The sequence below is a fragment of the Orycteropus afer genome, unplaced genomic scaffold (genome assembly GCF_000298275.1).
Source record: "Orycteropus afer afer isolate SDZICR_OR568_19922 unplaced genomic scaffold, OryAfe1.0 scaffold00397, whole genome shotgun sequence".
Classification (NCBI taxonomy): domain Eukaryota; kingdom Metazoa; phylum Chordata; class Mammalia; order Tubulidentata; family Orycteropodidae; genus Orycteropus; species Orycteropus afer.
In genome coordinates this window covers 1,920,911-1,944,755 of record NW_006921984.1, presented here as the reverse complement: position 1 = coordinate 1,944,755, position 23,845 = coordinate 1,920,911, and the positions used below count along the sequence as shown (strand labels likewise).

At 49.4% G+C, this 23,845-nt stretch overlaps 1 protein-coding gene across 1 annotated transcript in view; it reads right to left on the bottom strand.

Annotated features, from left to right (window-relative positions):
• Positions 1-15,683: 15,683 nt before the first annotated feature.
• The window catches only part of PODXL (podocalyxin like), a 192,473-nt gene continuing 184,311 nt past the window's right edge, over positions 15,684-23,845 (bottom strand). Inside the window, exons 6-12 of the mRNA XM_042782630.1 lie at positions 23,316-23,841; positions 20,502-20,722; positions 20,119-20,194; positions 17,897-18,040; positions 17,603-17,664; positions 17,173-17,340; positions 15,684-15,881 (exon numbers count right to left, since the gene is read on the bottom strand). Coding sequence (XP_042638564.1) covers positions 15,684-15,881; positions 17,173-17,340; positions 17,603-17,664; positions 17,897-18,040; positions 20,119-20,194; positions 20,502-20,722; positions 23,316-23,841 — 1,395 coding nt within the window. The remainder of the gene's footprint in view (positions 15,882-17,172; positions 17,341-17,602; positions 17,665-17,896; positions 18,041-20,118; positions 20,195-20,501; positions 20,723-23,315; positions 23,842-23,845) is intronic.

Here is a 23,845-nt window from a genome sequence, read left to right as displayed (position 1 = left end):
ACAGCTGACAGGCATTTCATTAAGCACATGGATTAGCCTTTTTTTAGATGGAGAAAAGGAAAAATAACATTGCAGGTTTTTTCCCCCCCCCCATTAAACCAAAGGGAAAGTATGGCAGGGGGACTTTATCACTGCTCTGTTCTTTGCTGAGTACAGAGGTGCAGGTTTTCCCATGAGGTGCGGTGTTGGAAACCTGTGGCTGGGATGCTGCCATGTGCTCACAGGTGTGCTGTAGACAGCTAATAACTGGACTGAAAGCATGTGCAGCACGATGAATGTCCATCATTTAGGATCTCTTAAGAGTGGATGACCTTATGGCAGCAAGTATTCCACGAGGAGAGAAGACATTGGCCTGTACTTTCAAAGTCTCTCATAGGAATGCCACAGAGATCCCTCTTCACTCTGTCTTCATTGCAGTTTCACTGGTCGGGGTGGTGATTTATTCAACAGTGAGTCTTGTGAGGGGTAGAGTGTCTTCCTTGGGTATTAAATTGTGAAGCTGCAGAACACCCAGTTGACATTGCAGTTGATTCTCCTGCGTGACCATCAGGAACACACACTGGCAATGCTGCTGAGATGGCCACCTGTTGAATCTCATTTTGGGGAGATAGGTACAGAGGCAGAATGTTCGTAGGGAAGAACTTGAACTTGATAGGACTCCTGGGATGTAATGCTCTAGATTTGCTTATTTCTATTCTAGCACTTTAATAAATACCAAATGAAATTCTGCGTCCTCCACCAGTTTTCTGTGTGTGTGCTTCAGTGGACTTTCTCCCATCAGTTCTCATCAGCATCGTAAGCTCGCTGTTCTTCGGAGGAGATTCAGTTCCTTACCCCAGTGATCTTTGTTTTGTTTTTCCCTAACTGCCTCCCTACTAGTTTCTTTGAAAACATGTGCTTGTTTTAGTTTCATCTTTCTTCGAACTTTTTTTAGATGAGATTTTTCTTCATTTTTGGATTTTTTTTTCCTTTCATAATCATACTTACCTTGGTTTGAATTACAGTGATCCATATATCAAAACCAAACCAAACTCACTGCCATTGAGGCAGATCTGCCTCGTAGTGACCCCTCATTGGGTTTCCAAGGCAGTTATCACTGTGAAAGTAGATTGCTCAGTCTTCCTTCTGAGGAGTGGCTGGTGGATTTGAACCACCAGCCTTCTGGTTAGGAGTCAAATGCTAGAGTTGCTTAAGTGAGGTAGACTTACTGAGGAGAGGAAGTTAGTGACTGGAGAAGTTGGGATTTGTACCCTGAGGCTTTAATGGGTCCCTGCTGGTAATGGGTGTTGAAGATCTAAGGCTTATTTATGGCCCGGGCCAAGATAGACACAGCTGATAGCATTTCCCATCAGAACTCTCTTAGACAACTTGTTTCTAGATCTGTGAGGCGCTGTCTGTATTTCCAAGAATTTTGACAGTATATTATAATTTAAACAGTCTGCTTTGGTAGGTAGATAATTGTTTAGATAGCCTGGAATTTAAGCTACTACTTGACTGTTCTTTTCTTCTAGGCCAGTGACTCTCAAATTGAAACACCTGGCTGATAGTTTAGAGCATTAGTTAGTGGGATCCATTTGCTCAATTTACTATCCCTGTCTTCACCTTCATTCCCATTTCTCTTTTTCCTAGTGGAATATAGCCTATTATTCTCAACTGGAAATGAAACACATCTTTCATACTATTTTCAACAGTTGGACTTCCTGAGAAATTTCTGATTTGCAAGACACTTCTCAAATGTATTTGCGTTTTATTCTGTAGAATGCAGAGACCTCATGTGGCCAGCCTGATTAATTCAAAGTCCATCACTCTTTCCAAGCAAAGGAATTTATACTTGGGTGGTGACCCCTGTGCTGAGGCTGACAGACAGGTGTAACCTTTATGATGGTAGTCATCTTAGTGCTGGTTTCCATTTCTCCTAACACGTATTTATGACTAGTGAGTAAAAACTTACAGAATACATTAGAAAGTTCAGCCACTGGTTTATCAGAAAGACCTGTGACTTAAGAGTTTAATGATTTGTTTAAGCTTGTAAAACTGTATTCTTGGGTGAAACATATACATTGTACGTAAATGATTGACAGTTTATCGTTCCAGAGATTATAATAGAGTTTCATTTAATAAAACAATATTTTAAAGTCTAGCCTCCAAACAAACAAAAAACTAGCTTGAGGCACTTAAATCATTTAGTGAGAGATTTAGAATGATACTTTAAAAGGGTCAAAAAGCACTTAAAAAGGAATATGTTCCTGACTTCATTCTCAGAGTTAGACTCAATTGCATGGTAATTACATAGAAAACTTACCCTATAATTATTCTTAGCACCACATGGACTGTGTTGGGAAATTGTGGATCATTTATTTCTTGAGTGGAAATCACATTGACTCCGTAGCTGGTGGAATGTTGCCTAAGAGTCGAGAATTAGTGTTTGCAGATTGGAGGTGATTTCTGTGAGAGGGGACTAGAAAAATATACTGTAAACAAAGTCATGGAGCTCTAAAAATACACTCCTAACCTTCTCTTCTTAAAACTCCATGTTCATCCACAGGCTCAGCCCTTTGCAGAAATTCTGGTCTGCGTTTTCATGTACTTTTTAATTCCTAGAATAGTCCTTGGTCCGGGAAGTGGGGGCTTCCCCAGAATATGTTTCTAGTTGGGGCAGGAGTATTAGAAAGGGTCTGTATGTGAAGATGACTGGTAGCTCCCTCATGCAAGATTTTCATATATGAATTCAGATGACGTTTTTTGTGAGGTTTGATTGTGAAGTGACTTGGCGGATCTGAAAGTCTGGTCTCTAGGTGTGTCGGTGGAGAGTGGGCGTTTCCAGATTTGCTGACAGGAGGAGGTGGGAGGTACCCACGAGCTCAGCTGAATGAGCTGGTGTCGTTTTTCTTGGAGAGGACTCATTGCAGTTTATTCTCCCAAAAAACCACGTAGGAATTTTATGTGATTTTTTTAAAAAACCTTTGTTACCTCCTCCTGCCCACCAAATACTGTGAATTGAATTGTGTTTGCATTGTTTTCTTTAGCTCACTCCTTGTTGTTTTTACTTTCTTGGCCCTAGGCACCTGCAGTTTTCGGTGGCCTTGTTTAATGTCCAGCTTTAAAGGAGCACCCTGAGGCAGCCTCACTCTTATCCTTGTTGTTGATGACGGAACAGTGAAGTGAGAAATTGTATATTATGACAGGATTAATAGCATTGAAAGGCACTAGAAAAATACTTGAGTCCTTTTTACTCAGAGAACAGTGCAAATGTTCTGTTCTCTTCCTGGCTCAGGGAGAATTGCCACGGAGCTGCTGGCCAGTACATATTTCATAGCAGAGGGCGAAGGATTCTGCCTACCACCAGGTTCCTCGTCGCCGACATCGTCTTTTTCTATTATTGAGCCTCTCACACCCCACCCCCTCCAAGTAGCTGTGATTTTCTGCTGAAGGAAGCTTGGAATTTGTCTTAAGAATGGACTTTCTTAACAATAATGTAGTTAAATATTAGTAATGACTTTGATTTCTATGAAATGGTTAGTATTTTTTTTTTCTCTTAAAACCAAATACAGTAATAGTAATGTCTGTTCCCCTCAAATAGTGTTCTCAGCCATAGCCAGTGACAAAATTATCTGACAGGAGCTTCTGTACCCCTTAACCTGAAGAGTCATTCAAAGTTAAAGTCAATCGGACTTTCTGCTGTGTGGAGATAAATGCCCTTGTGGGAAACGCTAGTGCTATGTGTCTTTGTCAGGTCGGACTCCAAAGCTATAGATCCCAACTCAGAACTTAAAAGGACCAAAGATCAAAGGATGGTTCTAGTTTACCCTTCCACATTAGAAGGTCGATTGTGAAATAAGATTTGCTAGTTATTGCCAACATCTGCTCAAACATGGCCTCATTGAGGGGAGCAGAATTTCATGTGGATGTTATCTGACAGCTATGAAGTCTTTTCCTAGAAAAGGAGCAATGTGTTTAGGAGAGAAGTAGATGAGTTTTAAGATACTGTGTATTTATCTGCTGCTCAGACACTGTCCGTGAATTTTCAGACGTTTAGGCACAGTGTCCTACTTTGCCCATCTAAACTTTGCATTTGGACTAGGAGGTCTTCCTTATTCATTGTCCAGTTCTCAGGAGTGCAGGTAGAGAAAAGAATGCTGGCTGGTATGTGAGAGAAGGAAGAATCTGGGGTTTTGTTCACAGACTAGAAGGTCCAGAAATCTAAATAAAAGAGAAAATTCACAATTTTATTCATGTGTGCTAGGAAGGCTGTCCAAAGGAATCGGAGTTCCTGTTCCCAGATATCCAGGTATTCTGAATACCCCTGGAAGAACAGCAATTCTGTTAGTTGCCTTTCTCATCTTCTTCCGAAGAGCTGTTAGAGATCTTAACATCAAACAGAAAACCCAGGCTAATGGTCTCTCTATCTGAAGTAGGTGAGCTAGTTCCTTGGGAAAGATCCCGAGGGAAAAACAGCAATGGACCATTTGAACGTGCAGTTTAGGGGCTCCCATGAGACTTACTGGAGTTTAAGCTCTTGCTTCAACACAGCTCGGTACCATCTGGGACGCTTGATTCATAGCAGTGAGTCTGGGTATCTGAACTGTTTGCACACGAGTGCCAGCCTGTGGAGACCATCATTCTTCCATTTCGTTCAGTGTTTAGTGAATGCCAGATTAACTGGCAGGAAGGAGACGCACACTGTGTGTGAGAACAACGGGCCTGTGTGAGTGATTCAGGAGCTGCTCAGGTAGCCAAATTTGAGCCTGATTTCTCTCCTTGGTTCACAGATTGCAAGGAAGACTTTGTTAGGGTTCAGCCAATGGCATGTGGTTGGTGGTCATTCTCTAGCCTTTTAAAATACACGGAGAAAATTGTCATTTATGTGTCACTTATAACCCATAGAAAATTGCATGTGTTAGTTTCCATGCTCTAAAATAAATTAAGTATTAAAATACACAGTCCTGAGGGTTTCTGTTTCTTCTACTTTGCCATGAGTTCTGAGCTTCTTATTAGAAGGGTAGGATAATTTGGGCCTGTTTAGATCTCCTCCACATCTACAAACCAAGTTATTAAAGTAGAGAAGGTCTCTAGAGTCAGTCTGTCCAGCTCTGCTGTAGCTGGCAGAACTTTACGAACATCACTGCAACATAAAGGAAAGGATCTTTTGCCGTCGGAGCCATCCCCTCAGATGCTGACAAGTGCCTGCTCAGCACGTCGCCTTGTAGATACTGTGTTTCCCGTTCTTCTTGAGGTGAAAGTGGGAAAGCTGAGGACACAGGTGTGTGGATTTCCATTCCTGAATTGCCCATTTGAGAATTCCTGTGGTTCTTCCACCTCTGTAAAGCCTTGCCTTAGTTTTGCATGTACACATTAGCTCTACTTGGAAAGCATGAGTCATCTCAAAGAAATGGTGACCCAACTCCACATCTGATAAAGAGGATGTCAGAGTCCAAAAGGGTAAATATGAATAGTCACCTGTGTGTCGTTAGGTGCCGTTGAGTCGGCTCTGGCTCGTGGCAGCCCCGTGTACGACAGAACGAAACACCATCCACTCCTGCACCAGCGCCACAGCCCTTGCTATACGGGAGCCTATCGTTGCAGCCACTGTGTCAATCCATCTTGTTGAGGTTCTTCCCCTTTTTTGCTGACCCTCCACTTTACCAAAGGAATGGTCCCTTCTGACAACATGACCAAAGTAGATGAGACGAAGTCTGTCCATTCTCACTTCCAAGGAGCATTCCAGCTGTACTTCTTCCAGGACAGATTTGTTTGTTCTTTTAGCAGTCCATGGTACTTCTAGTATTCTTCTCCAACACCACAACTCAAAACCATCAACTCTTCTTTGGTCTTCCTTATTCATTGTTCAGTTCTCACATGCATGTGAGATGATTGAAAATACCATGGCTTGGGTCAGGCGCACCTTAGTCCTCAAGGAGACATCTTTGCTCTTCACTTGAAAGAGCTCTTAAAGTTGGCAGTAAGCTGCTTTAAGGAGACATCTTTCCTCTTTCGCACTTGAAAGACAAACTGACAGATAAGCGGTGGAGTCGTCTGTGGAGGGATGGATTTTTCAGAAAGTCATCCACTCGGTTTACTTCTTGAGGGTTTTTTTTTTTTCCTTTCCTAGCAAAATGTTTTTGGTGATTACCGGTTGTAAGTTATTTTGCTGCACAATTGTAACACCCATTTAGAGAAATAAAAATGCAGTTCCTTTCCTAAGCGTTACATCGAGCCTGCTGAGAGGCTGCCATTGGCTTATTCTTTAAGCCAGCTTATTTTTCTGCCTGTGTGAAATGTCTTTTGAAAGGAATAAGTGAGACAGCCTAGTATTGATTATTGTTTATGTATAGTCATCAGCTCGACTTAGAAGTTGCAAAATAATGTGAAGTGTTTCTTGGACATTTTTCTCTGAGCAGATTCCTTCAGGATATATACCATTTTTTCTTTTTAAAGATAAATCCTTCCTTTGCTGCCCCTCCAAAAACTATATACAGTTGACGCTCCTGCTTCACAAGAGTGCAGGAAAGCCAAGAGGAGGGTCCCCTTGTCTTGTTTCTGGTAACAGGCAGTATCCCAATCCTTCCTAAATGATGTATATATACACACACATAGATGGCAGATTGGGAAAGATAATGGAATTGTTTCAAGGTCGACTCTTTCATTTCTTTTCTAAATTTGAACTACCCAGTGGCCAGAAATTAGGAACCCTGCAGATAGAGATCTGCAGAACCCCAGCTGGGAACTGGATGAGAAGAGTGCAGCTCCCTCCACAGCCAATGGCATCTGCCTTTCTAAGAAATTTGAAGTATAAAGAAGGAAAACAAATGCTAATGAATTAATGAGACCTTTTCCCTTTGTTTTTCCTGACTTCTGTTACCCAATGTGGTGAAGGGTAGAAAAAGGGCTTTTAGTTTTTCCAACACAGCCATTCTCATCGTCTTTTGCCACACGTGTGGGGACCAGGTGTTGGCCTTGTCCCCACCCTACTTACATGGCTTTAAACATTGCCCTTTTCTAAGTAGACAGTCTGAAAATAATTCTACTGATAGGTGTTCTTACACCTGAACTGTGAATGTCATACATGCCCAGGAGCTGTGGGGGACTGCCTTGTTCGGGTCATTGGACACGTCATCCCTCAGGCCCATTGGGTGTTTGAGGCCTGTGTGCACTATTGCGGCCATGTGGGTACGTTCGTACCAAGAGAGGTGTTCTTGTTTGAGATGGACTTTTTCATGTAGCTGTAATTCAACTCACATCCCAAAAAGATGAGGTATTTTTCAAAGGCCAGAACACAAGCTACAGACAAAACGAATGGACAGAGAGAAGCAGGAGTCTGTGACACGAGTTCAGTGCCACACTTTAAAAACGGTTCCAAAAACATGTGTTTCTCCGCTCGCCAGGTAAGATTCAGGAATTTTGCAGCTCATATTATTCCAGATCAAATTCCTTTGCCTCGTGTGTGGAGGAGGAAACTGCAGGCTTCTGCAGCAACTTGGCATTAAGAATGTGTCCTAAAGTACCAGCGTCGGGGCTGGAAGTCCACTTGACTCTGGAGCTTTGGGAAAGCTGTCCTGAGATACAGGTGGGGCTTTGAAGCAGAAGTGCTTTGGGGCACGTTCAGGCCTCCTCTAATGTCCTGTCCTTGTTCTGAATCATTGCTGGACGAGGTGGAGAGTTTACTGTTGTTTTCCCCATCCCCCTCATGGCTCTTTCTGGTTTATCTTTCTTTTGTCCAGTCTGTTTGGACTTTGTAGAATTTTGGGGGGTTTTTTTAGTACAAGTTATTTTCTGATACCAGCTTTGGTAAATGTGTTAACCTTACTTTGTGAATAAATCAATGAGTGATCTGCTGAACAATTGCAGTTGTAGAATTATGTTGTATGTAATGTACATATGGAGAAAGAATGTATTTTGTTCATTTTTTCTTAATAAAAATTATATATGGACGCTGCAGGATGTCTCTTGCTTGCTTGCTGAAGCTGCTATTGAAGTCAGCTTTTAAATACATGCTTTTAAATATAACATGCTTCTATTTCCCCTCGGGGAGGTGAGTTTCAGTCAGGCTTTCAAAGCTGGAAAATGGTAAACTGTAGGGTGGCCTTCTGAGTGTTTTCCTTGGAGCCAGTTTTGAGATGAAGTACTCAGGGATCTCACAGTTTCTCACGCAAGCTTCCATGTTAATGAACGCTGGTAAATTATTTCATAAAATGATGTTTTTCTGTCTACCATTAATAACATCGCTATTTTATTCTGTTTTGTAAGTTTGGATTTGTGTTTCCCGGGTTTTCTTTAAGGGGATATACTTGTACACAAACCAAACCCACTGCCGTCGAGTCAGATCCAACTCATAGCGACCCCTCCTTGGGTTTCCGAGGCAGTAGCACTACGAAGTAGATTGCCCAGCCTTCCATCTGATAACTTGTACAGTGTTAACCGGAAAACCCAAACTCTGCCATTGAGTCGACTCATGGTGACTGCTCCTTAGGTTTCTAAGGTAGCATCTCTAGGGAGGGAGCTCTGGTGGCGTAGTGCCTAAGGCATTTGACTGCTAACCAGAAGGCTGGTGATTCAAACCCACTAGCCACTCCTCAGAAGGAAAGTTGGGCAATCTACTTCCATAGTGATACTGCCTAGGAAACACAAGGAGGGGTCGCTATGAGTTGAATCTGACTCTATGGCACTAAGTTTGGTTTTTTGGTTTCTCTCTACAGAAGTAGATTGCCCAATCTTCCTTCTAGGGAGTGGCTGGTGGGTTTGAACCACAGCCTTCTGGTTAGCAGTCAAATGCCTTAGGCACTGTGCCACCAGAGCTCCCTGTACAGGGTAGCAGCAAGAAAAAGAAGAAGAAGTGAAATAGAGAATTGCAGAAAAAATACTGTAAGAACTTGGGAGGTATTACAGAGCTAGAAAAATTCCGGATCCCTGCCCCTGCGAGGAGGAAAGAAACTTTTAAAAAGTATGCCGACTAGATCCTGGATTGTCGTGGCTGACCTGTAGGAGCCTTCCCTGAGCCGATCCCTGGGCTTTCTCCACCCCGACCTTTACGTCTGTAGGGTCTGTGATCCTGCATTCGAGAGTGAGTTGTCAGCTGAATTTATTCCCAATTAGGAGACGTGTTCTCAATTTGTAAATCAAATCATCTATCGCTTACAACGCAGCGTTCATGTCTAGGGTTGCTTCAAGCGTGGCTCGTAAAGCGTGCGTTCTCAGAATACCAGAACATGACGTGACGTGATAAAGGACAGGCCGTCTTGGTTACTTTTCCAGCAGATCAACTCAAAAGAACCGAATGGGAGGCTCCACCTCTTCTCCCTTGACACATTTGTCCATCTTCTGGTGGGGAAACAGCAGTAAACAAAGGTTTGTGTTAAACAGTTGAGATGCCAGAGTGTTTCCCCTTGCCCAAGGAATAGAAGAGTCACAGGGATATGGCCGGCCATGTGTACACATGCTTCTCCTAAGAGACGACCACAGTGTGCATAGAAATTGCATACCCACTGCCATCAAGTCAGATCCAACTCATGTTGTTGTGCACTACTGTCAAGTCAGATCCAGCTCATAGCAACACCTCCTTGTGTTTTGGAAGTGGTATCACTATGGAAATAGATTGCCCAACCTTCTTTCCGAGGAGTGGCTAGTGAGTTTGAACGGCCAGCCTTTTGGTTAGCAGTCAGTAGCCTTAGGCACTGCACTACCAGAGCTCCCATACCATACTACAAAAAAATATTTACTGTGAAAATGGAGGCAACATTCTTCACCACTGACCCTTCTGGTTCTGAAGATAAGACTGGAAAAGGCAACTGACAGCTATCCTGAAGGCCATGCTAGTCTGGGCCCACTAGGTACCCATCCCTTCCCTGCGGCACTCTGTGATTTGAATGTTTTGGAAGAAGAGTAGAGGGGAGCGTGGGCAGGAGAGGATGCTTGGAGCTACCATTCTGACGCTCATCTGAGCCGAGGAGCTCCTCCTGCTGGGCTCACGCAGGTAAAGCAGCGAGCCACGGCCTTTCCAGAGGCAGTGCCACAGGGAAGAGAGAAAGCCTCTACGTGCCCATCGCAGGGCTGTAACTGTTGGCTGGCAAACAGGAGGGGAGACAGGGTGCTTGGAGATGGGCACAGCACACTTGGTACAGCTGCTCTCCGAACGTGCGCTGCAGTTGAGCAGCCCAGGCTGTTGTTGTTGTGTGCCATCAAGTCAGACCGGACTCATAGCGACCCCTCCTTGGGTTTCCAAGGCGGTATCACTACAACAACAACAACAACATCACTACAGAAGTAGATTGCCCAACCTTCCTTCCAGGTTGTTGTTGTTGTTATGTGCCGTCGAGTCGGCCCCGACTCATAGTGAGTCCTCCTTGGGTTTCCGAGGCAGTATCACTACGGAAGTAGGATTGCCCAACCTTCCTTCCGAGGAGTGGCTGGTGGGTTTGAACCGCCAGCCATCTGGTGAGCAGTCAAGTGCCTTAGCCACTATGCTACCAGAGGCGTCCGGAATCCCGGGTTTTAGATCCTTCGGTGGCTGCTGTGTGGCAGCTCAGCCTCACTTTCTCCATCGGTCATGCAAGTGTTGGCAGAAGAGCGTGTTCCGCTAGTACCCCTTGGATTTTTTCTTTTTTTAATCTATAAAATGCCAAGAGCTTTGAAAAGCTGCTAGCTATCTCAGTATTTATCCAGTATTAATTATAGCAGCCAGTCCTTTGTGTACTCTCATCCGTTGGGGTACAGGAGAAATACGTGGTTTGGGAGGGAGCCTAGAGGAGCGGGGAGATTGTCAGTGACAAACCAACCTAACAATTTAAGGTGACAACTGAGGGTGCCTCTTGGTTGGAAGAGAACGGAGTGTTAGGTCTCACTGGCGACCAGCGGCCAACCATGAGTCATTCTCTTCTTAGAACAGCGTGCCACAAGCCTGGCCGGGGCGGCGGAGATCCTGGTGCCGGTACTCCTTTCTGTATGCTTGGCATGCTTTGGAAGTTAACCTCAAAATACCCCTGACCCAGCTCTGACCCACCCTTCTGGGTGCTGACCTCCAGAACCTTCCAGACCTACCAGTGGTGGAGCCTTCCACAGCTCCTGATTGAAAGGAAAATCTATAGCAGTAGTTGCAGTCTAGAAATGTTTTCTGTTGTTGGGACTTGAGCACTAAGTGTGGGATTGAGGGAGAGAATGCAGGACTGAGGAGGGGAGAGATGCTTGTAAACCCAGACCCCACAGCCTCCCTGCAAGACAGAGAACTGCCCTCTGGGGCTAAAATCTGAGGAGCAGACTGTCACATCTTTCTCCTGCAGAGCCACTAGTGGGTTCAAACCCCTGACCTTTTGGGTTCGCAGCCGAGTACTCTACCTTCTGAACCACCAGGGTTGCTTCAAGTTCTAGCAGCACTGTTTGAATGTTTTTAGTGAGTTGAGCAGAATCTCAGAGCGCGCTCTCTCTGTACAGAACATTCCTGCTGGCAGAGTGGGGACAATTCCTGAACAAGATGTAAACTAAGCTGCCAGGCAAATACCAGAGTACTGCCTCACCCTTGATTCCTTTCCTGAACCGTCAGCATGACACCAGGGCTCTAGATGAGGGACAGGCCTGGGCCTCCTGTGGTACGTTCACAGAACTTTGGATGAACAGAAACAGAGCCTCTTTGTTTTTCGTCTTTTGTTTCTAAACCAGTATTTTCATACCTGGTCAGGGTTCAGCTATGCACTTGGGATCTTTGGTGATGGGTGATTAACAGTTGTGTTTGAGACACAGCAAGGGGAAAGAAACGCCTATAAAACGTCGTCGTGGGGAAAGGTCCCCTGGGTTATGCCCACTAGGCCGGAAGTCCTCAGGGGAAGCTAAGCAAGCGTTTCCTTGCTTTCACCCCCTCTCCCCACCCCCGGGCTCCACGCCTGCGCAGTGCAATGGGACCCACAGGGCTGCAGGGAGGGCCCTTCGTTCAGGCGGGAAGAACTCAAGCTCAGCAGAGTAAGATACCAGGGCTTCAACCAGCTTACACCAAAAGCACTTTAATGGACAGTGTACAATTTTCCAAAATATATTTTTTTGTAAGAAAATGCAATTAACTAGTCTTTACAAACGTGTTTCTCAGTAAGTTCCAGTGTACTGTAGACCCCTGTCCGCTAAGACACACGCTCCCCCAGTCTCCTGGGCAAACTGTTCAACATTCATTAATAACCAAGAGGCCCACCTCCCGGCCACACCATGCCCTTCACTCAGTGCTGGGTGCCCGGAAGACCTGAGGACTCCAGTGAAGACTGTGTGCTGCTGCTTGGCTCTCGCGCCCAGGCCGTCCTGCTTGTTCCCTTTGATCCTTGGTCCTGCTACTAGAAGCCCACACGTAAAGCTTGTTGGCAGAAAGGGTGGCTCATTTTCATCTCAGACCTAAATGACTCAAAGTGTGCAAGGCCAGTGGGGTTCCCGTTTTCGTCTTCATGCCCTCCGTAGCCCTGCTGTGGGCTCCGGTGTGGAATGGGAATTACCTCCCTTGTGCTGTTCTAATGCCTATGAGTTGTCAAGTGCTATCGAGTTGACTCCGACTTGTAGCGACCCTCTAGGACAGAGTAGGAGCTCTGGTAGCATAGTGCCTAAGGCACTTGACTGCTAACCAGAAGGCTGGTGGTTCAAACCCACCAGCCACACTCCTTGGAAGGAAGGTTGGGCAATCCTACTTCCGTAGTGATACTGCCTCGGAAACCCAAGGAGGACTCACTATGAGTCGGGGCTGACTCGATGGCACATAACAACAACAACAACAAGGACAGAGTAGAACTGCCCCTTATGGTTTCCAGGGCTGTCCTCTTACAGGAGCAGATTGCCAGGTGTTGCTCTCACAGAGCCACTGGTGGGTTCGAACTGCCCACCTTTCAGTTAGCAGCCAAGCACTTAGCTGTTGTGCCACCAGGCTCCTGTCCCTGAGTAACAGTCCTTCACTCGTGGGCATCTCCTGAGGCCTGCCACGAACCAGCCATGTGGTTTTAAAGGCCAGATCGCTTGCCTTTCTGGACATCAGGCTCTCCATCTCTGGAAACATTGCCTCCGTCTCAGGGGCCACTCCCCATGAGCAGAGCACCACTTCCCAAACAGGCCGTGTGGACTCCAGCCCTGATGGCACTACGACTGGGCCTTGCTGGCAAGAGGCGACAGGCATAATAAAAACAAGGCTGACCTAGGGGACAAAAATCCTTGTCAGCAAACAAAAACCTGTGATTTCTACTAAGGAGACATGTACATTCCTGTTTAAGGGAAAAAAAAAAAAACAGCCATCTCTTAGCTCACAAATGTCTTTTGAAAGTCTATTCACTTAAAGCAGTGCAGGCTAGATTAACATGTGGCCATTGTATTTACAGTATCAAAAATTATATATCTATATGTATAGGTTTGAACTTGATTTTCCAAGTCTTTCCAGTATACTGTCAAAAAGGATAAAGCTCGCGAGGTGGTTTAAATAAATTTTCTGCTAGCTTTCCTCATCAAGAGGGGGAAAGAATCCTGTGTCTCGACGAAACCCGTATTCTGTTTGAAGATGCAAAGAACGCACCACCTCCTTGCCAAGCAGGGCTGCTTCCCTACTGGATGTGGTCCGCCTTGGCCGGCCTGGCACCCGGCTGAGGGAGACCAGCTGGCCTCTGAAATCGAGTCCTTATTGTGGCACAGCTTGTCCAAAGTCATGCTGAGCTCCTGGGGTCCCTCTTCGTTCTTCTCAGCCCTGAATCTGGACGGGGGGCAGCATTTAGAACCCAGGGGGGATGTGGCCTGAGGACCTGCACAGGCACCTGACTGCATGGCCTTTTGACACAGACGTCCTAGGGGCAGGATCCGCTCACGGCAAGGTGCTGGATTCTGGAGCTGCCCCAAGGGTCAGAAGCACTAGGGGGATCCACAAAATGCAGGCACCATCTGTCCTCTCTAGTTCTCACCCTTGTCATCGGCCTCCTCGATGACGCGTGTGTGCATCTGTCCAGGGCCCTGGCTGGTGGCATGTTTCCCCAAGTCATCAAGTCCCAACCCTCCCACAGGGGCCGTGACAGACCCCTGGGAGCAGAGAACAAGCAAACAGGCCTCTTTCCAGCAAGATGCCCTGATTTTCTCCAAAGCAGACATAGTTCTCCATCCTGCCCACCTCCATACACTAGGGAATCTGGACAATGCCTTCGGCTCCTTGCTCGCCTCACATCTTGCAGGCAGCCAGTCACGGGACCAAGGTCCCCCCAACCCACTTTTTTAAAAAATGAGCCAGGTCCACTTCATCAGAACTGTCACAGCCTCCTGTCTGCCTCTTAAGACCCTCATTCTGGCTGTTTGCCCTGAAGTGACCATTTTCCTTCCCCTAAACAGTTCTGCCCTCTTTCCCAGTTTGTTGCTGGGAATCCATGCCCAGCAACCCAGAGGTGACCCCTGGGTCCAGGAACAACAAAGTTCAAAATCCCATGGAGGAAAGCCTTCTCAGAAAATGTGACACAGGCCTCAGGCACTAACCAACCACTGGGACCCTCAGGAACCCACACTGGGATCAGACGTGGCTTTTGTTTCGAGAGGCTACCACGCACTGCAGGAAAGGGACAGCAGCTCCACCAGGAATAGAGTGGAGAGGAAACAGCAGAGCCTGGCCCAGGCCTGGCCAGTGAGAGGTCCCTGGGAGTGGATGGCCAGTCCCCAGGCCGCACCACCAGCAGCTGAGGCACGCACCGCGTGTCTGCCCCTCTTGCCCCATCGTGCAGGACCACCATATATCCATGAGATTGGTGAACCAAACGCCTCCCAACAATTTAAGCTTTTGGCCTTTGGCAGTGGAGGGCTGGATTGAAAAATAAACAAACAAATAGAACAAAACTCTCAGCAACTTGCAGGTCCCTGAGTTTCCTGTGAGTAGAGGGAAGCCTGTCCTCCCTTGCTGTTGGAATCAACGGTGCATTAAGACACACCTGTGCTGGCTGGGGGCGCCGGAGCACGTCTGGCCTACAGCTGCTGCTCTTCCACTGGATCTCAGGGAGTTCCAGAGCCTGGTCTACACCAGCGGCGAGCAATAAACAGGACGCAGGGTCCGTTTCAGTCCCTGGTGGGGACAGGAGCCTTCCAGGAGGGCCGGGAAGGACAGACACAGCTGGGGGGCCCACGTGGCACTTTCAAGCAACCAGATCCCACTGAGGAGGAATCTGGCCCTGCTCTCCTATCTCCCCATCTCCCTTCTAGTGGTTTCAACCCCACCCATGGAAGCTCTGGTGGGAGGGTGCAAGTGAACTGGCAGCATGGCTTGATGGCAACAAGAACTGGGCTGAGCAATGGGGTCTTTTGTCTTCATCCTGGCTGGCTCGGTGCCCAAGTGGCTGTGCGACCCTGGCAAGCCACCGAGCTCTCTGGGCCTCAAGAATCTCATCGGTAAAGCAAGGGCCTCGCCCAGTGATCCCTACAGCCCCTCCCGTGGCTCTCTCTGGACCTTCTTCCTCGGCTCCCAGCAGCACGGGGCTCAGGCACTAGTGGGTTATCTTGCAAGAGGAAACTAGACAGATTGTGATTTGTTCAGCTTGAAAAAGGAAAAATTAAGGCCCTGTGGGGTTTGGGAGGAGGGAGCCCTCACAGTCCACCCTCCCTCCCCAGTCTTTCCCTCCTCCAGTAGGAAGGAGTCTTCGTCCCTGGTCCAAATGGCACTTCAGGTGGTCAGTCAGGAGGAGCTCTGTGGCACCTTCAGAGGCGGCCAGGCGACCTGGTTAGAGGTGTGTGTCTTCCTCTTCGTCTAGGTCATCCTTGGTCAGGTTGTCCAGAGGGACAATCCAGCTGTCACCCAGCTCCCCGTTGAGATTGACCACTTTCTTCTCCTGCATCTCTGACGAGGTCTCCATCACTTCCAGCGTCGGATTGTCGTGGTAGCCGTTCTCCACGGTCTGCAGCTCCTCTGTCAGGCGTTGCTAGATGGGGGCGGAGGACCCAGGGAGAAGAGGTCAGGTTGGAAGGTCCTGGCCTTGGCTGACCTACTTCTGAAAACTCAGCCAGTGAAGACCCTACGGGGCAAAGCTCGCCTCTGACACACTCAGGGTCAGCAGCTACAACACCAGTGGCCCCAGATACTAGACAGCCTCAATATAACCCATGGGGCCCTTCAGTCACATGTGGAGGTTGGCTGCTCCTGGAGGCTGTGCTAGAGGCTGGCTTGCCTTAGGGCTAGTTCAAGGCAGACTTGCCCCACTTCCTAAAACGTCCAGCTTACCTCACCTTTGCCCTGATGCCAGATGCTACTGTCCACGGAGACACACTCTGTTCTCCAGAGTCCTCCATGGTCTCTCCTCTCTCCTCCGTTGCTTCCCCCCGACCTTTCTCTCTCGGCACTCACCTGAGCCCACCAAAGTGAACTGGGAAGGGCTGTCAGAAAACAGCTCCCCAGGTGGGGTGGCTGAGAACCACTTGAAACCTGAGCAAGACGGGTACAGCAATCCCTGGGGCCATCTCTGCTCAGACAGCAGCCAATAGGACTTTCTCCCTCTCTTTACCTGAGACACAACCTCAGGTGCACCCTACAATCACCGAGGAAGCTGTTAACACCTGTACTGAGCCAGAGATTCTCCTTGGGTCGCTGTGTGGGGAAGCCACGTGTGGGGCTCTAAGCTCCCCGTAATGTGCAGCCAGGGGGAACTACAGTGATAGGATTCCATAAGGCAGGGGAGTGAATGCTGGCTAGATAGGCATGCCTGGGCCGCTTGGATCAGTTAATCCTCAGAACAGTTCTGCAGTGTGGACACTGTCCCCATTATGCAGACAAACATGAAGCCCAAAGAGATCACATGACTTGCTCACCCGTTAACCCACTGCCATCAAGTCAGTTCTGACTCTTGGCAACCCTATAAGACAGAGCAGAACTGCCCCACATGGCTTCCAATGCTGTAAATCTTTATGGAAGCAAACTGCCTCATCTTTCTCCCGCAGAGCAGCTCGCAGGCTCAAACCAACAACCTCTGGTTAGCAGCCAAATGCTTTCACCACTAGGCCACCAGAGCTCCTTGACTTGCTCAGTCTCAGATAATAAGGGGCAGAGTTGGGCAGAAATCACATCTTTCTGACTCCAAAGCCCTTGGTCTTTCCATTCAGCAGGTGGCGCCTGTAAGGGACTACCTGTCAGGAAGGGTCCATGGCCCACTCACTCCCTGTTCCCCTTTGTCACCTAGTAACCCGGGCTGCTCCCTGGCTGAGGATAGGTGTGCTCACCTGATCTTTCCTGTGGGAGAGGCGCTGGTGGCAGCAGCCATAGAGGGCTGCGACGAGGAGCAGGAAGGATGCCATGCAGACGATGGTGATGATGAGAGGCATGCTGAACCGGTCCTCAGCCTCCTCCGGGGGTCCTTGGTCCCCAAGCTGCATGTTACTGACCCCCACCTGGCCAGGAAAAAGGGAAGTCACGTGGCAGAGAACAGGTTCCAGGTACCTCTCTCTGCACCCTCACCCCTTCTGAGTGCCTCTGCTTGGGGCCCACGGGTGCCTGTTGCCTGCTCTGTTCTCCCCTCCTTCACCCTCCTGTCGTCTAGATGTTTGCCCCCAGGAGCGTTTCCTGATGCTCAGAGACTGGAGCAAAGCAGCTCTGGGTGTCCCGGGGCGGCTCCTGGGCCACTCGTGCCGACACATGGGAGGGCCCACTTACCTCTTTTAAGTCGTCCCATTTGTCCTTCAGCAACTCATAGATGTCACTGGGCAGGAGGTTTGCTGTGGGAGAGCACAGACAGGGCTGCCACACTGCTGTGGCCCAGAGTGAGGAGCTGGGGGATGGAGACTAGGTCCCGGACTCCACCGGGGAACCAGAGGCCAGCTCAGGTGGCCTGGGAGTGGGAAGGGTTCCACAGTCCCTAGGGAACTGAGGGAGCGGCCCCTCGGCCCATCCTCCGACGTGGCCTCTGAGCCCCTGCCCCACTCCTGCCCCACACAGGCATCAACTCACTGTGGACAGAGATCTCCTTGAGCACCACGGCCTGGCCATCTGGGACAGGTGCCAGGTGCACGTGGCACTGGTCCCGAGCTGGGTTGAAGTGGGTTTTCACTGTTTTGCAAAGAACGGTGACCAATTTTTCATCCGGAGGGCTCTCTGCCTATTGTGTGGAGAGCACAGGTGATTGCTCAGGGTCAGACCACAACCTAGGTTCATGGGGCTGCCCTTCCGAGGTGAGGTCAGGAGAGTGCTGTAGCCCTGCTTGAACCTACACCCTTGCCAGCCTCAGTGGGCACCATCCTGGCCTTTCCCCTGGACCTGTCCTCTGCAGGGTTCTGATCTCTCTGCAGCCCCTCATTTGTTTATCTTGTCCATGGATGGACAGCACCCTTCACCCTCATACCCCTTTTCACCCTCAAAGTTCTTTAAGGAGCAAGAACTGTACCCTGTATCTCTTCCTGGAACGGGCTAGAGGAGAGGCCGCCCAGCCACCCCGGGCCCACTGCTAGCAAGGAAAACTACAGTTCCCTCTGAAACTGCCACACCCACCCTTTGATGCCAGTTCAGAGATCAGTAGGGATGGTCACAAGTCTCAGTGCAGGGTTACTTCTCCCATAACTGAGCTATGTGTGTCTAGGTAAGATGGGCAAGCAGCAGGAGAGGGTTCCCAGGCGAAAGGCAAGGCCCTCCCTGAGCAGGGGAAGGCGGAGTGGCCCAGGTGGGCTTTCACAGATGACTAAGCAGAAGGAACACAGCCTTGCATGGCTGCCAGGCTGAGGGTGAAGGCCGTCACCCAGCCACCTTGAGGACCCCTCACTGAGGTTTCCGATCTGACTTTAGGAAAAGGGCCTGGGACGATGAGGATGCTTGCTGTGACATATTACTTCTGGGCTCCCACAAAGCTCCCTTGGGCTTCAACTGGAATTTTCTCAGGCTTGTTAATCCCCTCCCCTGACCCACCTTTTCCAGCAATGGAAGCAAACACTTCTCACAACTAGCCAGCCACCTGCCAAGTTTTAGCCAAAAGAGCGCCCAAGGGAAGGCTGGGCAGCACCCAATAGTCCCATCCCAACTCTTTGAGTTCTCTGTGTCCATTAAGCTCAACAGCCCCAGGAGAGCAGGGCTCCCTTTTAAACTCTAGTCTAAAATGCTTCTGTAAAGGTCACTTGGAAAATGCCAGCAAAGCGGACATCCAAAAGAAAAAAAAAAGCAGGAAATCCAGGCAGCGTTACGGCCTTGTGTGTCTAAGTTTCTCTCCAATGGTGACTGCAAAAATAGATACTGACCAGGAGAGGGCAGCAGTGAGCTATCCATCACCTGCACTCCAAGGCTTTCGAAGATTTCTGTGCCTGGTGCATCCCCAAACTATAGCCCTTCATCTCCAGAGACCGGACAGGCTGAAGGCTGCTGCACAGCCTGCCCCTCTCACACAAATGTACTCCCTCACACGTGTGCACACACACCGTAGCCAGAGGGTGAGAATAACTGTTGGCAATGGCTTCCCTGTGTCTGGAGCTCCCCCTGCTCTCCCTCAGAAGTGCCAGTGAGAACTACCCATGACCATTAAGTTGACTCTGATGCATGGTGACCCCACGTGTCTCCAGGTAGAACTGTGCTCCAGACGGTTTTTAAAGGCTGATTTTCCAAAAGGAAGGTGCCAGTCCTCTCTTCCCAGGCACCCTGGGTAGACTCAAATAGCCAGCCTGTCGGTGCATGCCAACAGTTTGCACCACCGGGGGCTCCGCTCAGCAGTCCCTGGCCCTGCTCTCTCCTACCTGCTCCTGCCCCCACGTTGGAGGGAAACTGTCCAAGCTGCTCTTCCTCCCAGGGCGTCGGCTAACACCTGGCCCAGGAAGCCTCAAACCACAGGCTGTTAGGCCGCGGAGAGCGTGGCCGACCAAGCCTCGCATTTACATTCCAAGTCCAAGGAGATGAAGTTGCCAAAGTCCCACCCTGACTTAGGATTCGGCTCTCCCTGCCCCCAGGCCACTGTGGGAGGTGTACGTGGAAGCGAGGAGATCCCGTGCTCACCCCATGGGTGACCCTGGTTACAGGAAGCAGAACCTCACTTTGCTGGGACAGTGGATGTGAAGGGCCTCTTCACATCAGGAGGAAATGGGCAGGATGCTGAACACACCTCGCCCCCTTTTGGGAAGGGACACCTCACTCCACAGCACCTTCTTTTCTGCCATGGAACTGCCCTCAGGGAGAGGAGCCGTCGGGTCAGGAGATACTTACGCAGAGGCTGGCCTTGGTGAGGTTGAGTACCAGCATCCTCCCATCCGGCCTTTCTGGGGCCTCACACTTGACCTAGAAGAAGTTGCTGGAGTCAGGACTCAGGCATAGCCTGGCAGGACCTGTCTTTGCCTCGTTCCTGTCCCTCCCCCTTCTCCTGGAAAAAAGGTGTTCTGGGTAGCGGGGTGAGGCTAGGCCCGAGTTTCAGAGCTGGGAACACCACTGGCTGCCTGGTGGTCTAAGCCAGAATCAGCAAAGCCCAGGAGGGGGAAGGCCAAAGGAACCCCTGCTTCTGCAGCCCCAGCCAGGGGTCTGGTTGAGGACAAGAGCACAGGGACCCTTCCTGGAGCCCCTTAGTCTATCCCAACTTCACTGGAATTACCCTGTTACTCCCAAGAGTCCAGGTGGATGAAGAGGGATGAGAGCCTTGGGGGGTGGTCGCAGTTGACTTCAGGCTGGAGCTGGTGGATCCTCGGACGGGCGGCATCACCGTGGGGCCTGTGGAGGGGCCTGCTGGCTGCTGTGTCGAGGAGGCAGTGGTGCCGGTCAGGTTCAGACCCTCACCAGGGGCCGGTGCATTTTCTTCCATGGTAACAGATGATGCTGTGATTGGAAAGACAAAGCTGGTGAGAAGAGGCGAGGGTGGTCTGCAAAGAAATAGTCTATTTTTCTAACTGTTCTCTGCTCTTTGGTTTATCCCCACCGACGCGCCAGGCTGGGATGAGCAGGCTACAAGGAAGATGCAGGAGGGAGGAAATGGGTTCCTGTGACCTACACCAGGCCAGGTTAGCCTGGAGGTGCCAGCGTCAGAACCAGGTAAAGGAAGTAACAATGATGACAGCAGTGACAGCAGCCAGAGCCACCCCGAGTGCAAAAGGCTGCACATGTGCTTGTCTGTTTAATCCGCACACAACCCTCTTACCTTATGAACAAGGGGACTGAGGTTCAGATGGGCTGCATGATTCAGCCAGAGTCACATGGCAACAAGTGGCAAAGAAATTATTTGAATCCAGATTTGGATTGGCATCTAACCCAGAGCCCAGCCTGCATTGCAGGAACCAGCCCCCTCTTCTAATACCATCAGCCAGGCGCATTAGAGTCGATTTCAGCTCCTGGCAACTCCGTGAGTGGCAGAGTGGAACTGCCCTCCATGGGGGTTTCAATGGCTGGTTTATGGGGAAGTCAATTTCTAAGCCCTTCTTCTAATGGACCTCTGGTTGGACCCAAGCCTCCAACCTTCTGGTAAGCTGCTGAAGACACACACATGCATGTGATGGTGGTCCAGAGGGGGGGAGGCAAGGAAGAAACACTGTCCCGTCCCCCAGGAACCAGTTAGGGGGGACGGTGTCTCTGAAGTGTCCTGACCAGAGAGAGGCTGACTCAGGGCCTGAGGCCTTAAGGAAGAACGGGAAGAAAGAAGATTGGACCTGCAAGAGGGGAAACTGCTGGACCTTCCCCCAACCCCAAGCCCTCGGAGTTGCCCAGATGCGAGATGAGAACAAAAGAATTTAGCTTAGTTGGAGGAAGAAGTGATCAACAGTCAAATCTGTTCTTAGGACAGATAGGCCACCCAGGAGGCGGATGGACCACCCAGGAGGCAGATGGACCACCCAGGAGATGGATGGGCCACCCAGGAGGTAGACGGGCCACTCGGGTTATACTGATCACCCAGGAGGTAGACAGGCCGTCCCAAGAGACAGATAGGCCACTGCAGAAGAGAAGGGCCACCCAAGAGGCAGATGGACCACTCAGGAGATGGATGGGCCACCCAGGAAGTAGGTGGACCACCCAGGAGATGGACAGACCACCCAGGGGTGGTATGGATCACCCAGGAGGTGGACAGGCCATCCCAGTAGGCAGACAGGCTGCCCAGGAGGTGGGCGGACCACCCCAGGAGGCAGACAGGCCACCCAGGGCCTCCTCTGCTAGGGCAGCCCTCTGTTCAACATTACTTGGGAGCTTTGGAAGATGCACACTCTCGGGCTGGGTACTCCATCCCAGTTAGGGACTATAAATTTGAAAAGAAGTTTTGATTTGTAGGAAGGTGCTGTGGGGTTCGGAGAGAGGCAGATGACAGCTGTACCTAGAAACAGAATCTTGAGTATTGTGAAAACATCTAAAATTGTTCACTATAGATTAGTAAGTAAACACAAGTAAGCGCGTGCTTACCTTGCTTGTTGGGTAATTGGATACTGCACACAACATACAGAGACCACACACATAACTGAAACAAGTTTCACAAAACAGGACTTATCTTCACTCGCTGTGGTTCACCCTGATGTTTTCTATTCTGTTCCATTCCCTTTTCCAAAGTGCCCAGTAAGCAAGATAAGCACGCGCTTACTTGTGACTACTTACTAATCTGTAATGAATAGTTTCACATGTTTTTCACCACTTCACTGATGAAATTTTGTGCAACCATTCACTATAGATTAGTAAGGATGCACAAGTAAGCTGTGTTTACCTTGCTCATTGGGTGATCTGTCCCCAGTGGTGGGTGTTCTGGGTCATGAGATAAAATCAAAATGTATTTCTTATTGTGGGATGCTGCCAGATTCATTTGAGAAATATTCTTCTAGAGTTTCACCACCAGACAGCAGTGACTCGGTGGTGGGATTCCCATCTCCCAAGCGGGAGACCCGGGTTCAAGTCCTGGTCATTGGACCTTGCGGGCAGTCACCGTCCGTCCATCAGTGGAGGTCTGTGTGCTATTGTGATGCTCAACAGGTTTCAACAGAGCTGGCAGATTAAGATGGACTAGGAAGAACGGCCTAGCAGTGAACTTCTGGAAATCAGCCAGTGAGAACCCTGGGGAGCACCACGGTCCAATCCACAGCCAATCACGGGGATGGTGCGGGGCAGGCAGTGTCTCTGTTATGTGTGAGTGAGTCAGGGGAACGCAATGGCAACTAGCAACAACTGGGTACCAGAAGCACCAGAGTCTTCCCATGGACTGTTGGCTGGTTTATGTGCTCAAGTGGGCAATGCCACCGAGACCTTGTCAGAGCATGCGGTACGTGGGCCTCTGCTCATCAATGAAATGAGCAATGATCTGAATGATGGTGAAGGGTATTCATCGTGTTTAACTCTCAGCATCAATCTCCTACTTCCGGTGGAGCAGCTGTATCAAATAGGAACTTTTAAAGATGGCTTCTTGCTTGGGGAAGAAAAGAAAGAAGCAGAAGGTATGACTTACTGGATGTGGCAGATGTCTCCTGAGATGTGACGGTAGGACTGGACCTGGGGCCTGAGCTTAGAACTGAAGCAACTGTGGACTGCTCTTCAGGAATGCCCCCTGAAGGCTTTTGAGTAGCAAGGCTCCCAGATGACTGGGGGGTGCTTGGTGTGCTGGCCAAGGACGTATGAGCAGGTGTGGTTTTTGAGGGGCTGGCCTGACTTGGTGACGGAGAGGCCACCTCAACTCCTTTATTAGGTGTCATGGAGGCTGTGGTAACACTCTGGCTACCTTTGTCTTTAGGCTCATCTGTGCTCTTGTTGCTTGTGGTTTCACTCTTAGCTGGGGTGGGGGGTCCTGACTGTTTGGGGCCATCTGAATCTTCACTCTCCTTTGTGCCATGAGCAATTGCAGGAGAGTTGTCTGGAGTTAGAGTCACCTTCGCATCACCGTTTTTGGTATCTGAGTTTTCCTGGCCTGGGTCTGGATCCACCTTCCCGTCCCCTCCGGTGGTATCTGAGTTTTCCTGGCCTGGGTCTGGATCCACCTTC